Consider the following 12,286-nt stretch of genomic DNA (forward strand, 5'->3'; position numbering starts at 1 on the left):
ACCTATTTATCTACTCGCATTTACATGCTTTCGAACTGCTAGCTGGGACAAAGTGACGGGAGCTCACTCCGTCGCGTGGATTCGATCTTACAACTGCTGGTCTTCTGCAGCACACAAAGGCTTCTGTGGTTTAGCCTGCAGCGCCACCACATCCCTGTTAGGGTGGATTTAAGTTGGTTCTGACTTGATGGCACAGAACACATACAAACATGCACTTAAAGATGGAAAGTGATTGATAAGTGGAAAGGACCTACGTGAAAGATGGTGTAAAGTTAGTGTGGCATTCCTTTGCATCAATGTGAAACAAGTCAAGAATAATGTAAGCAAAGGTGGAGGATATAAACCAAATGGTTTCAGCCTGGCTGAAGGAATAGAAGGGATGGTCATCAAATTTGTCAATATTCAAACTAGGAGCAACAGCTAATAAATCAGAAGACAGTATCAAGATTCAAGATGATCTTAGACTGGAGAAAAGGACCAAAACAAAAAAAGTTAATCTGAACAGGGATACATGAAAAGTGCTACGTTCAGGCAATAAAAACCAGATGCACCAGTATAAGATAGACAGCAGCTGGCTTGGAAGCAGTATATATGGAAAGGATCTAGGGGTCTTAGTAGACCACAAGCTAAACATGAGTTAACAGAGCAATGCAGTAGCAGCAACAGTCACAAAAACTAATGCAATTCTAGGTTCTCTTACGAGATATACAGTGTCCAGATCAAAAGAAATAATAGTGCTGTTCTGTTCTACTTTGTATAGATGTCACCTGGAATACTGTTTCCAGACTGTGGAAGAGAAGACTAAGAGGTCAAACAATAGTCATCTTCCAGTATTTGAAGGACGTCATGTCAAGATAGAGCAACTTGTTTTACGTGGCTGGAGAGGACAGGGCTCAATGCAATAGATTCAAACTACAAAAAAAGGAGATTGAACATTAGGAGGAGCTTCTTGAGAGTAAAAGCTATTCAACAATGAAATGGACTACCTCAGAAGGCTCTCCTTCACTGAAGATTTTTAAACAGATCCTGGATGGTCTATCAGGGATGCTTCAGCTCTAGATGCCTGCTTTGGCACAGGGTTCAGCTGGAAAGCCTTGATGGTCATTTCCAGCTCTACTGTTCTATGATCCTGTAGATGTCTACATGGTTGAATGTAGCAAGACAAGGATATTTTAGTGCCACAATACAAATACCAAGACCCCAGCTTGTTTTAATGGTTCTTCATCTTTAAATCAACCTTGGACTGGACAGCCCTTCAAACAGTCAATACTTTCAGACAAGCGACTGCCTTTAAATAGAAAGACTGGACAGCCTTTCAAATAGAAAGCTTGTCTTTCATTAAGTAGGACACCTGGTTGTCTGGCCATAGATACAGGAATTATTGGAAGATTTGTTACCTTAAACAATGGACATGATAGTGCCAACCATATTTCATGGGAAACAAAGGAAGTGGAGGATACAAGACTTTGTGGGAAGGGTAGAATTCAGTAGCATCAAATGGTCTAACTTTTGATAAGGAAGACAGTGTTAGAAGATATATTGATAATGCATTTGGGATGTAACCAGGAAGTCAGGACATATTCAAAAGTCAGAGGAAGGACTGAAATTTTGCATATCTGTTAGAAATGAACTTCTAATATCTGCAACATTTAGTTTTAAACGACCCTGGACCAGAGTCAAGATTTCTGCATCTCCTTCATCCTTAGTGCAAGCCTGCAAGAGAATTTATTTTCCTTTTGCAGATGAAAACCACACAGGAATGCAATTATCCTGTCCATCTCGGAGGGATACATTTAACCAGAAAGGAATTCTTTTTTAAAACATGCACACACAACCTTGAATATAGAAATCTATTAAAATAAATTCATTAAGTACTTCTACTATTAAAAACCTACTTATGCAAAGATAAAAGCCTTAGTAATGCATTATGGTCAAAATCTTCAGAACAACTTCCTCCGGTACAGTCCCATTACAGTTAATGAAGGTTATTTTGGAAAACAAAAGTGGTTTGTTAAAGTCAGCCTACGCTTCAGCAAAGAATAGGATTTTTTCTTAACATTGCACTGGCCATTACTTTGAAAGACAGCTATTTTCTTTAAAAGTTGGAGAAAAAAAAGCTAAAGGAAATAAATGTATGCATAAAATAGCTGTTCCCTTTCACTACTTCCAGGGATGAACAATCTTCCTGTTTCTTGAGGCCATTTCCCCTTTCAACCCGGGGGGGGGGGACACCACGCTGCCACTAATTTGTCCACTAAAGTTCAATGATGTGGCAACAAAAACTGGTGCCATGTAGGGTAGTGCTTTAAATAAGGCACATATTTCATTTTATGTGTGGAGCCACATTCTAGAAGTCTGCTGGAAGAGCTGATCTATGTATTAAAAGGTACATGTCTTGTTTCAGTAAATGCATACATGGCATTTTTAATTTGGCAACAGCATGTTCCGGATTAACCTTCGCTATAGCGAAACATTGCTGTGCGAAAATAAAAAAGCCATAAAAACGCATTGAACTTCGTCCAATGCGTTCCTATGGCTTGAAAACTCACCGCTGTGCGAGGTTCTTCCCTAGTGCCGCCATTTTCGCACCCTCGGTAAGCGAGGGCAGGGCGCAAAAATGTGGCGCGGACCTTCCGGCGGCCATTTTGGAACCACCAATCAGCTGTTCTCCCCCACTTCGTTATGCGATATTCGCTAAGCGAATCGCTTAGCGAATATCGCAAAGCGAAAAATCGAATGCTCCAGCGGTGGCCCAGAGCGCCTCGTTAAGCGATTTCATCGCTCAGTGAGGCGCTCGTTAAGCGAGGCACCACTGTACTAAAAAGGATGGATGATGTGCTGGAGCTTGCCGGCTATGTGTGGCCCACTCCTGCCCTATTGGACCAACTATGGTAAACTAGAATGCTTTTCTCTTCCAGTGTTTTGGGAAAGCGAATTAATTCCAGCATTGCCTTTGGTACAGCAAAAATGCCGAAACAGCAAATAGGCCGTTCCTTTAGGCAGATCAGGCCTACCTCCAGCAGCAGGTTTTGGGTATTGTGGAAAGGCAGCAAATTATTAGCTTGTAGATCAGGTATTTCTGTTTTTACATCTAGGGACACAGAAAGAAGAACTACAGTAGTCTGATGTTCTACCTGGGGTGGTGGGAGGTACCATGCCCCTTGATATGGGCATGTGAGGAATATTCATTGCTGTTCTGCATTGGGCCGAGCCTTAGCAGTCTGCTCAGAATCTGCTTTATTAGCTTTAAGCATATTTTCCATCTCAAGGTATTTTGCAGGGTATCTACTTAATAGGAAAATTAAACACTTTCTGCTGTATTTTGTGTAGAGTTGTAGTTGAGAAAGATACTATGAAATAGTTATCCAGACGCAGAGGAAATACCTACTGTATTCGTTTTGCAATCAGATGATGAAAAACAACACAGAGAGAAACCTATAATGCATGAGATAAAATAATGCATTAGTTTTTTTCAGTCATATTGTTACTTCTTGCTTTTATTATTTTGTTTTTATTTGATGGTTTTGTTTGATGATTATATTTGTCTATTATATTATATTTACATATATTGATTGTTTTTTATTGAAACCACCCAGCACTAATTTGATAGTATATAAATCTATGAAAATAATCAATCAATCATTTAATCAAACAAACAAAAAACAAAAAACAAATAAAGGGAAAAGGGTTGAAAAAAATTCAGTCAATTTCACAAAATAAAACTAAATGGAATATACATATAAAAATCTCAAACATATTAGCTTCAAAAAGCTATTTGTGCGTTTTGTGTTATTTTTACTTATTTAAAATATTTTTACCCAGCCTTTCTCCTTAAAATGCACTCAAGGACAATTATCCAATTATGCAAAAGTGGCTCACATCATTAAAAGACAATATTTAGAGTTAAAAACCATTAATATACAAATGTTAGAGAAGACCAAATACTACACTTAGAAATGGTAAACAAAAACACCACCAAAAACTCATTCAAAGCAATAAGGCATAACAATCCATGTAAAAATCCCACTCAGGCAGCCAGTTAGTCGCTGAGGGAAAGCTTGTCTGAAGAGAAGGTTTTTCCCAGGGATGTTAGTAAATCTTTGAACCTGAGTCCCAAGCCGAAGTCCATGTCTTTGGTCGCAAGACTTAAGTCCCAAGTCCCAAGTCTTGGACACAGGCCGGGAGGGGACATGTGCATGTGTAGAAGTAGCAGCTCTGGCTTCCCTTCCCAGAGCAGGGCCTTGCTGCTGCGCACCCACTGCCTACCTGCTCCTGCTGCTGCCACACATCATTGTCCTCAGAAGCAAGCAGTAAGCTCAGCTTCCCTTCCAGGCGCAAGCTTCTGGACATGCTCAGAAGACTGAGCATGCCCAGAAGTGACATGACTGGCTTCTAGTGCCTGCTGCTTGCTTTTGAGGACAGTAGTGTGCAGCGGCACTAGAAGCAGGTGGGGGGGCGGGGGGGACAGACTTGACAATCAATTCATGCTTCTGAGTAGCAAGTCACGGGCGGGTAATTGGAAAAAAACCTCAAGCCAAGTCTCTGGTGTGCCTTAAATGTGACTGGACAGCGAGTCTCAAGTTACAAGTCCCCATCCCTGGTTTTTCCTGCTTCTGGAAGGACAGCAAAGATGTGCTCAGTTTGGCCTCCTGTGGGAAGGAGTTTGAAAGCCTGGGAGCAGCAACAGAGAAGCGCCCCCACCCCTTTGTCCTCCCTTCAGCGTTGCCTGGAGACCGTACGGGAATGGATGCAGGAGAACGGGCTGAGGCTGAACCCGGACAAGACGGAGGTACTGAGGGTGGGCGCTCCCACAGCTGGGGATCTGGGAAATTCCCTCATTTTGGGGGGCGTGACCCTGCCTGTCAGCGATGGGGTTCGCAGCTTGGGTATCCATCTGGACCCGGCGCTCACTATGGAAAACCAGGTGGCGTCTGTGGTCCGTACCGCATTTTTCCATCTTAGGCGGATAGCCCAGCTGCGACCCTACCTTGACGTGGGGGCCCTCACTACTTTGGTACATGCGCTTGTAATCTCAAGATTAGACCACTGTAATGCGCTCTACGTGGGGCTACCTTTGAGGCTGCTGCGGAAACTTCAGGTGGTGCAGAATGCTGCGGCCAGACTACTCAGTGGAGTGAGAAGATACCAACATATCTCCCCCACTCTGGCCGCATTGCATTGGCTGCCCATCCGATTCCACATTGACTTCAAAGTACTGATGCTTACTTATAAAGCCCTAAACGGTTTAGGACCTCAATATCTGGCGGAACGCCTCCTCCCACCAAGATCTACCCGTGTCACTCGCGCAAGCCAGGAGGTAAGGCTGAGGAGCCTGACGCCGAGAGAGGCCCGGAAGGAAAAGACCAGAAATCAGGCCTTCTCGGCGGTGGCTCCTCGCCTATGGAACAACTTACCTCCTGAGATTCGTGCGGCCCCCTCGCTGGGCACTTTTAAAAAACAACTAAAAACATTTATGTATAAGCAGGCCTTCCCAACAGCTAATTCCAACAGTTAATTCCTGACGACTTTTTTTTTCTTTTATACTCCTGTGATCTTTATCTTTATCTTTATGTATTTGTAATGTTTTTAATATTTACTACTGCTGATTGTTAGCCGCCTAGAGTGGTCAAATCTGTCCAGATAGGCGGGATAGAAATGAAATAAATAAATAAATAAATAAATAAACAAACAAACAAATGCACTTGTGAAGGTGGTGGAACCACAAGAAAGGCCTTTCCTGATGATCTTAACATCCAAGCAGGCTTGTTAAGAGAGAGAGAGAGACACACACACACACAGTTTTTTAGATACCTTGGACCCAAGCCATTTAGGGGTTTATAGCTTAGAACCAGAATTTTGTTTTATGACTGGAAATGGATTGGCAGCCAGCGAAGCTGCTGTAACAGGGGGCTTATGTGATCCATGTGTAACCAGCCATAGTTAATGGATCCCTGTAACCAGCCACAGTGTCAGAAAACGTCAGCAGGTTGGCTGCAGTGTTTTGAACCTGCTGAAGTTTCCTGATACTTTTCATAGGCAGCCCCACATAGACCGTATTACAGCAGTCTAGCAGGGATGTAAATAAGGCACGTGTCACCATGGCCAGATGAGATCTCTCCAGGGATGGGAGCACTGAAAAATGTGTTACTAGATAGCCCTTGGGCAAGTTACATTTTTGAAGTATACAATCTAGTAGCTTCTAGTACCTTGCTTCCCCAAGTACCGAAATGAAGACGCAGACAACATACATTTTGGTATTAAACATGGGCCACACTTTATTAGCCAAATTAGATTTCCTTAAATCGAATAAAACCAAATCCATATTGAGGGGACCTGCGGTAGTGCGGGGAAATAACACCAAATAAATCCTTATATGCCAATGGGCGAGTCCCAGCCCCCAGGTTCCAGCTGTACTACCGACCGGTGGAACCTGGAAGGCTTAATTAAAACACCCCGGACCTCCAGCCATCTCCTTTAATGACTTTTCGGTCCGAAAGTGTTTCAGCGCCTCAGTTGCCTTCAGCCCTGTAATCGCACGATCCGCAGGAACTGTCAGCATTGACGCACTGTTACTTAAATATTACCAAAAGGGAAACACCGTGACGACCAGTTATTCCCGCACTACCCGCCACCACATGAGGACTAGCATCGGCTATGTCCCATGAGCCCACCAAGAAAACCAAATTCCTCCAGCAGGCCCCCTCTCAAATCATCCAGGAAAATGTCCAAACCTGCCTCGGACAGGTGGACTCCATCTTCACGGAAATACTCCAATTTGGATGTTAAGATTCTGTGATGGCCAATCACCGAACCCAATCCGCGCTTGCATACACTTCTGCAAACTTCCTTATTAACCAAACGACGGGCATTATTTACCCTGTCCACATTAATAGCACCACGCCACTTTAAGCGTGGAATGATCGTTGACCAAACGATCCTCATTCTGGGATATAAGGCATGAAGCCTATCCAAATCCCGCAATATGTCCAATATCAGTGCTTTACCAGGCACTTGAGGCAAATCATTGCCCCCCAAATGGACCACCAAGATGTCAGGAGGCGAACCTCCAAAGGCTGTAAGCCGTCCAAATTGAATCCATCGCATGCCGCGCACGCCCCTCCATGTAATGGAGGCCTGGGCTCCGAGCCCCAAGTCGCTTCCCCAGTGGGAAGCAGCAGCGTGACGGGCCGCCCAATAGATGAAACTATGTCCCACCATCATAACGGTCCATCGCGCCTCCGGCATCTCTCCACCTGAAAGACAAAAACCACCCCTACCTACACGTTAGGTAATTGTCTGATATATTTATTAAAACAGCCCGACGACCAACGACCCAACCGCCTGATTGTTTCAGCATTGTAACCCAGAGCTGCCGCAGTGGAGGCAGCCCCTATTCTAAATGAATGCGTACCAAACCGCATGCCCTGCACCCCCACTCTTTCCAGCGCCATGTCAGTTATTTTCCAAAATTGATATTTTGTCAGTGGTGTGCCATCTGCATGTTGGAAAAAATAACCTCCAGCGGTCCCCCGGATTCCCAGAAACTGACTGACCGCTCGCACTGGGCACAATTTGACTATGCTACATCGTCCCAACTGCACTTGTCCACCCTTCCCGTGCTGATCAGTTTTAGATCTCCTGATCCTAAGTATGACCTGATCATTATGAATCTTTACATCTGCCCTCTGTAAAGCCAAACGGGAACCATCCGTTTTACTTAACGCTACCAATTCACTAATCCTGAGTGCTCCAAAAAATGCTACCAACGACGCCGTACGAAAAAGCACATTTTCGTATCCGTCTTTACATATCGTACCCCATAGATCCACTAAATTCATCAATATCCCAGGTGATATAGGGGTCCTGTCATCCCTTGACCGACCCCTCTCCCGAGACCAACCTTCAATCATCTTCTTAATTCTAAATTCGCCTGACATATCCGCCCATCCATTTGCTTTCGCATAAAATCTTAAGGCTGCTAATTTACCCTGGATAGTACCCGGGGCCAAACCTTTCCTATGCAATTCCACAATAAATTGCTGTATGTGTTCAACCGGTGCCGGCCACCTCAATTCCAAATGTGCCCTGTGTCGAAATTCTGCAAACTCCTTCAATACCCTTCTGTATTTTGTTCCCGTCCTCGGGGCCAAAGCCATACCTATCGCACGCGACGCTTCCTCACGCCAATCTGCCAGACCTCTGCCGGAAGCACTTCTGGCAGATCCCTGGCCTCCGGTGCCAATTCCCTGAAACGCCGGATCTGTTGGCGTGAAAGAGCGTCAGCTATCCGATTATCTACGCCAGGCACGTGCCGTGCATGCACCATGACATTAAACCGGAGTGCCTTTAAAGTAAATGCCCGAACCAACTCCATAACCCTCTCTGAGCGTGACGTCAAATTATTGATGATGTGCACCACCGCCTGATTGTCACACCAGAACCGCACCACCGTATTGGCCCATTCCTCTGCCCATAACCATAGAGCTCCAACTATTGGAAAAAATTCCAAAAAGGTTAAGTCCTTGGTAATACCTAAGTGATGCCATTCTTCCGGCCACATCCCTGCACACCATCTTCCTTGAAAATATATACCAAATCCTAAACCCCCGGCGGCATCGGAATTTACCTGGACATCCGCCCTAAGGTTAACCTCTGACCTCCAAAAAGAAACCCCATTAAACTGCTCCAAAAACTGTTCCCATACCAGCAGATCCTCCCTCATTCCCTGCGTTAACCGAGTTTTATGAAAAGGCTTCTTCAACCCTGACATGGCACTGGAAAAACGCCTTACAAACGCCCTTCCTGGCGCTACCACCTTACAAGCAAAATTCAAGTGCCCCACCAATTGCTGCAGTTCTCTCAAGGTTACCTTCTTCCTATCCCGAAAACTACAGACCAACTTCCTAATGTTCACCAATTTATCCAGCGGCAATCTGGAAGCCTGCTGAATCGTGTCCAATTCAATACCCAAAAAGGTAAGGGTCGTAGACGGCCCCTCCGTCTTCTCCTCAGCTAATGGCAAACCCAACTCCGCCGCTAACTCCCGAAAGGCCTCCAGGAACCTAAAACATCTACCAGTGTTTGCCTGTCCACAAAACAAAAAATCATCCAGATAATGCGCTGTTAATGCACAGCCAATCCTCTGACGAAGCAGCCATTCTACAAATGTACTAAACTTTTCAAAGGCCGCGCAGGAGATCGAACACCCCATAGGGAGAGCCCTATCCACGTAATACTGGCCTTGAAACTGAAAACCCAGTAAGTTAAAATCATCCGGATGAACAGGTAAAATACGGAAAGCCGATTTTACATCAGCCTTGGCCAACTCTGCATTGATGCCACAAGATCTCACCATTCTCACCGCCTCATCAAATGACGTATATCTAACAGAACACAGCTCCTCCGGTATGGCGTCATTCACAGAATCACCTTCCGGATAAGACAAGTGATGTATCAACCTAAATTCCCCTGGGTGTTTCTTGGGAACGATTCCTAAAGGTGAAACCCTTAGGTCCACTAATGGCGGCCTGGTAAATGGCCCCAGTACCCTACCTTCACTCACCTCCTTGTTAATTTTCTTCAAAACCACCTCCTCCATACCTTTAACTGATTTCAAATTCCTAGCGAAAAATGCTTTTCGAATACCCAATGCTGGTATCCGAAATCCGTGTCTAAACCCCTCTCGCAAATACACTGCATCATCTGACCTGGGATAATGCCATAAGCCCTCTTCTAATCTATCAATTTTGATTGGCGTTGGCCCCCTTTCCAGAAGAGCTGCCACCCCCTTCGGGCTTCCTACTGGCACCACCTTGTTTGCCTTGACGTTGTCCTCCAGCCCTGAAACAATTGGACCTCGGGTGTTTTCCCCCACAGGTAATGCATTCATGCTTGAACCTGCAAGGAGACTTGCTGCATGACCCCCTATTATTAAATTCGTAGCAGGGCAATCGGGGTTGAACCGTCTGCCCCGCCCCCTGGCGGGTACCCGTGTTCCCAGTAAACTTGATGTTCAGGTGTCCACAATCGAACCTGTCGCCCAGGTTTGTTTTAGCTGGCGACATGTGTTGTAGCCAGAGCCCAGGGTGTACCTCATCCCAGCGCAGTTCCGGCCTGATGGCGCTTCTCATCCTGAAGGCTTCATCATACCGCAACCACGCCTGACCCTCAAATTCAGCCTTCGCTCTACGCATTATATCGTAATACTGAAACAGGGCTGAGGCCTTCCAGGGCTGCATCTTTACCAACACCCCTGCATATATGGTGAAACCCGTAACCCAATTGTTCCAATTTCTATCTGGTCTCTTCCTTCTGTGTTTTTCCTTAATTTTCTCATCATCTTTGTCCAGCTCCTTCACCTCATATTCCCTATTCAAGAGGTCATAGAAGTCCAGATAATCGCCTCTCCAAATCCGTTCTTTAATTGCTGGCGTCAGATGATCGCCTAGAGGCGTACTGTAGTCTGTGTAAGGCGTATAGAGAAACGGAGCCGAATTGTAGCCTGTATTAGGCACTGACGGGTGCAGTGTCAAACTTGCCTCTCTACCCTCCAATGTAGTCCCGGCCTTACCTGATGCCGTACCAGGTGTACCCCATCCAAACCACTGCGGGGCCATCTGTGGCCAACAATGCCCAGGCCCCGACATGGGGGGCGGCATCCCCATGTTGTAAGATCCTGTAGGTTGTTGACACCCCTCAAACCACGGCCAGTACACCCCTTGCCCTGATGTGTTGTGTAATCCGTCATACTCACCCCTTCTCTCACCCCTTGTCACATCAGCGGCCTCAGGTGTGTACGTAGCTGGGTCCTCATATGGGTCATACCCATAGGACGTTCCTTCCCCAGCTTCCATGTTGCGTGCTGCCTCCGTCTTTCTCCGCTTACGTCCCCTGTTGTCCAAATGCTCTGGTGATGTGCCCTCGTTTCCATCATGGCCACCACTCTCATGACCCTGCTCAGACTCAAGTACAGCAAAACGCCGTGTTAGTTCAGTAGTAAGAGCCTTCAATTCAGCCTTCCGTTTTCCCTTTGATTCCCTAGCCGACCGCCGTGGTGTAACCTCATCACCACCAGGGGCTCGCTTCTCAAATCTCTGAGCTTCCATGTGTGCAACCTTAGAATGCAGTTCCCTCAGCATGGCCCAAGATTCATCTTCAGAAGATGACTGCAGGGGCGACTGCGGGCTCCTCACCTGACCCCGCACTGGCGCCTTCCCTTTCTTCCTACCACCTCCTTTCTTGGGCGGCATCCTGAATGTACCTCACTGTTGTAGCTCCTTATTCGTGAACTGTACTTATCTATTGATATATATGCTTGATAATTCTGTTTATCACCTATATATATATGTATTACAGACCCTTACCTAAAGCCAAATGATCAACCGGCCCCTTCCCTGTAGAGGGCCGCAACTCCTAAAACTCGCCCCCCCCCTTTTTTTTTTTATATATATATATATATATATAATTATTTACCTATTTATGCAATTATTTATTCCTTCTTTTTTTTTTTTTTTTTTTAAAAAACCCCACTGTAAAATGGCCGCCGCCAATAGACCATGCGGCCGGGCAGGAGCTTACAAAATGGCCGTCACCCACACCACTTCACAATCAGTTTCACTTTCCCAGTGGTAAGCAAAGACCAACCACCCTGGGCTAATGCCCTACACCAAATGGGGCCCCAAACCCCTACACAGTTAAGGGAGCGCGGCCTCCCCTTTCCCACTAATTTCCCCCCCCCTTTTTATTATTTATTGTCAATATTTCAATAATAAGTATATGTATATATAACTATTTTTTTTTTAAATATATATACCAAGGCTTCACGAAGGGGGGGGGGTGCCAGCCAACCCAGTGGCTCCCAACGCCCCACTAGGCAGCCCAACCCCACAACCAAGCCAAGCCTCAGTACAAGGGACCACCAGTCCCTACCTGCACCGTCCGCGCTGGGCGTTCGCGCCCAACGCGGTCCAACCACCCACACCCCCCCTGTCCCCAGCCCACCACCGCGGAGCCGCGCCTGCCCTTCACCCGATCCCCGCGGCAGCTGGCCAGGGCAAGAGAAAATTAATCCCCCAAGAACGAAGGAGGGGGGGGTGGGGCGAGAGGGAGCGAGGAGGGAAAAGAACAAACGACACTCAGCTGACGGTCGGAGCCGCGAACGCAGCCCGACCGCCTCACCGCCGCCCGTTCTCCCTCACTCCTGCAGCCTCCTCCTCCTCCCCCAGTGAACGCACGATCGGGCTTACAGCCCGCAAAACCAAACCGCGTGGGATCCCGACGCTGGCCT

General features: G+C 46.3%; 1 protein-coding gene across 1 annotated transcript; it reads right to left on the reverse strand.

The window, feature by feature from the left end:
* Positions 1-6,249: 6,249 nt before the first annotated feature.
* Positions 6,250-12,081, reverse strand: LOC144588677 (uncharacterized). The gene is made up of 2 exons (XM_078391898.1): positions 10,754-12,081; positions 6,250-7,253 (listed from the first exon to the last, which is right to left on the reverse strand). The coding sequence occupies exons 1-2, from the start codon at positions 11,247-11,249 to the stop codon at positions 6,643-6,645; spliced, it is 1,107 nt and encodes a 368-aa protein (XP_078248024.1). The 5' UTR covers positions 11,250-12,081; the 3' UTR covers positions 6,250-6,642.
* Positions 12,082-12,286: the final 205 nt, after the last annotated feature.

The sequence above is a fragment of the Pogona vitticeps genome, chromosome 1, assembly GCF_051106095.1.
Source record: "Pogona vitticeps strain Pit_001003342236 chromosome 1, PviZW2.1, whole genome shotgun sequence".
Lineage (NCBI taxonomy): Eukaryota > Metazoa > Chordata > Lepidosauria > Squamata > Agamidae > Pogona > Pogona vitticeps.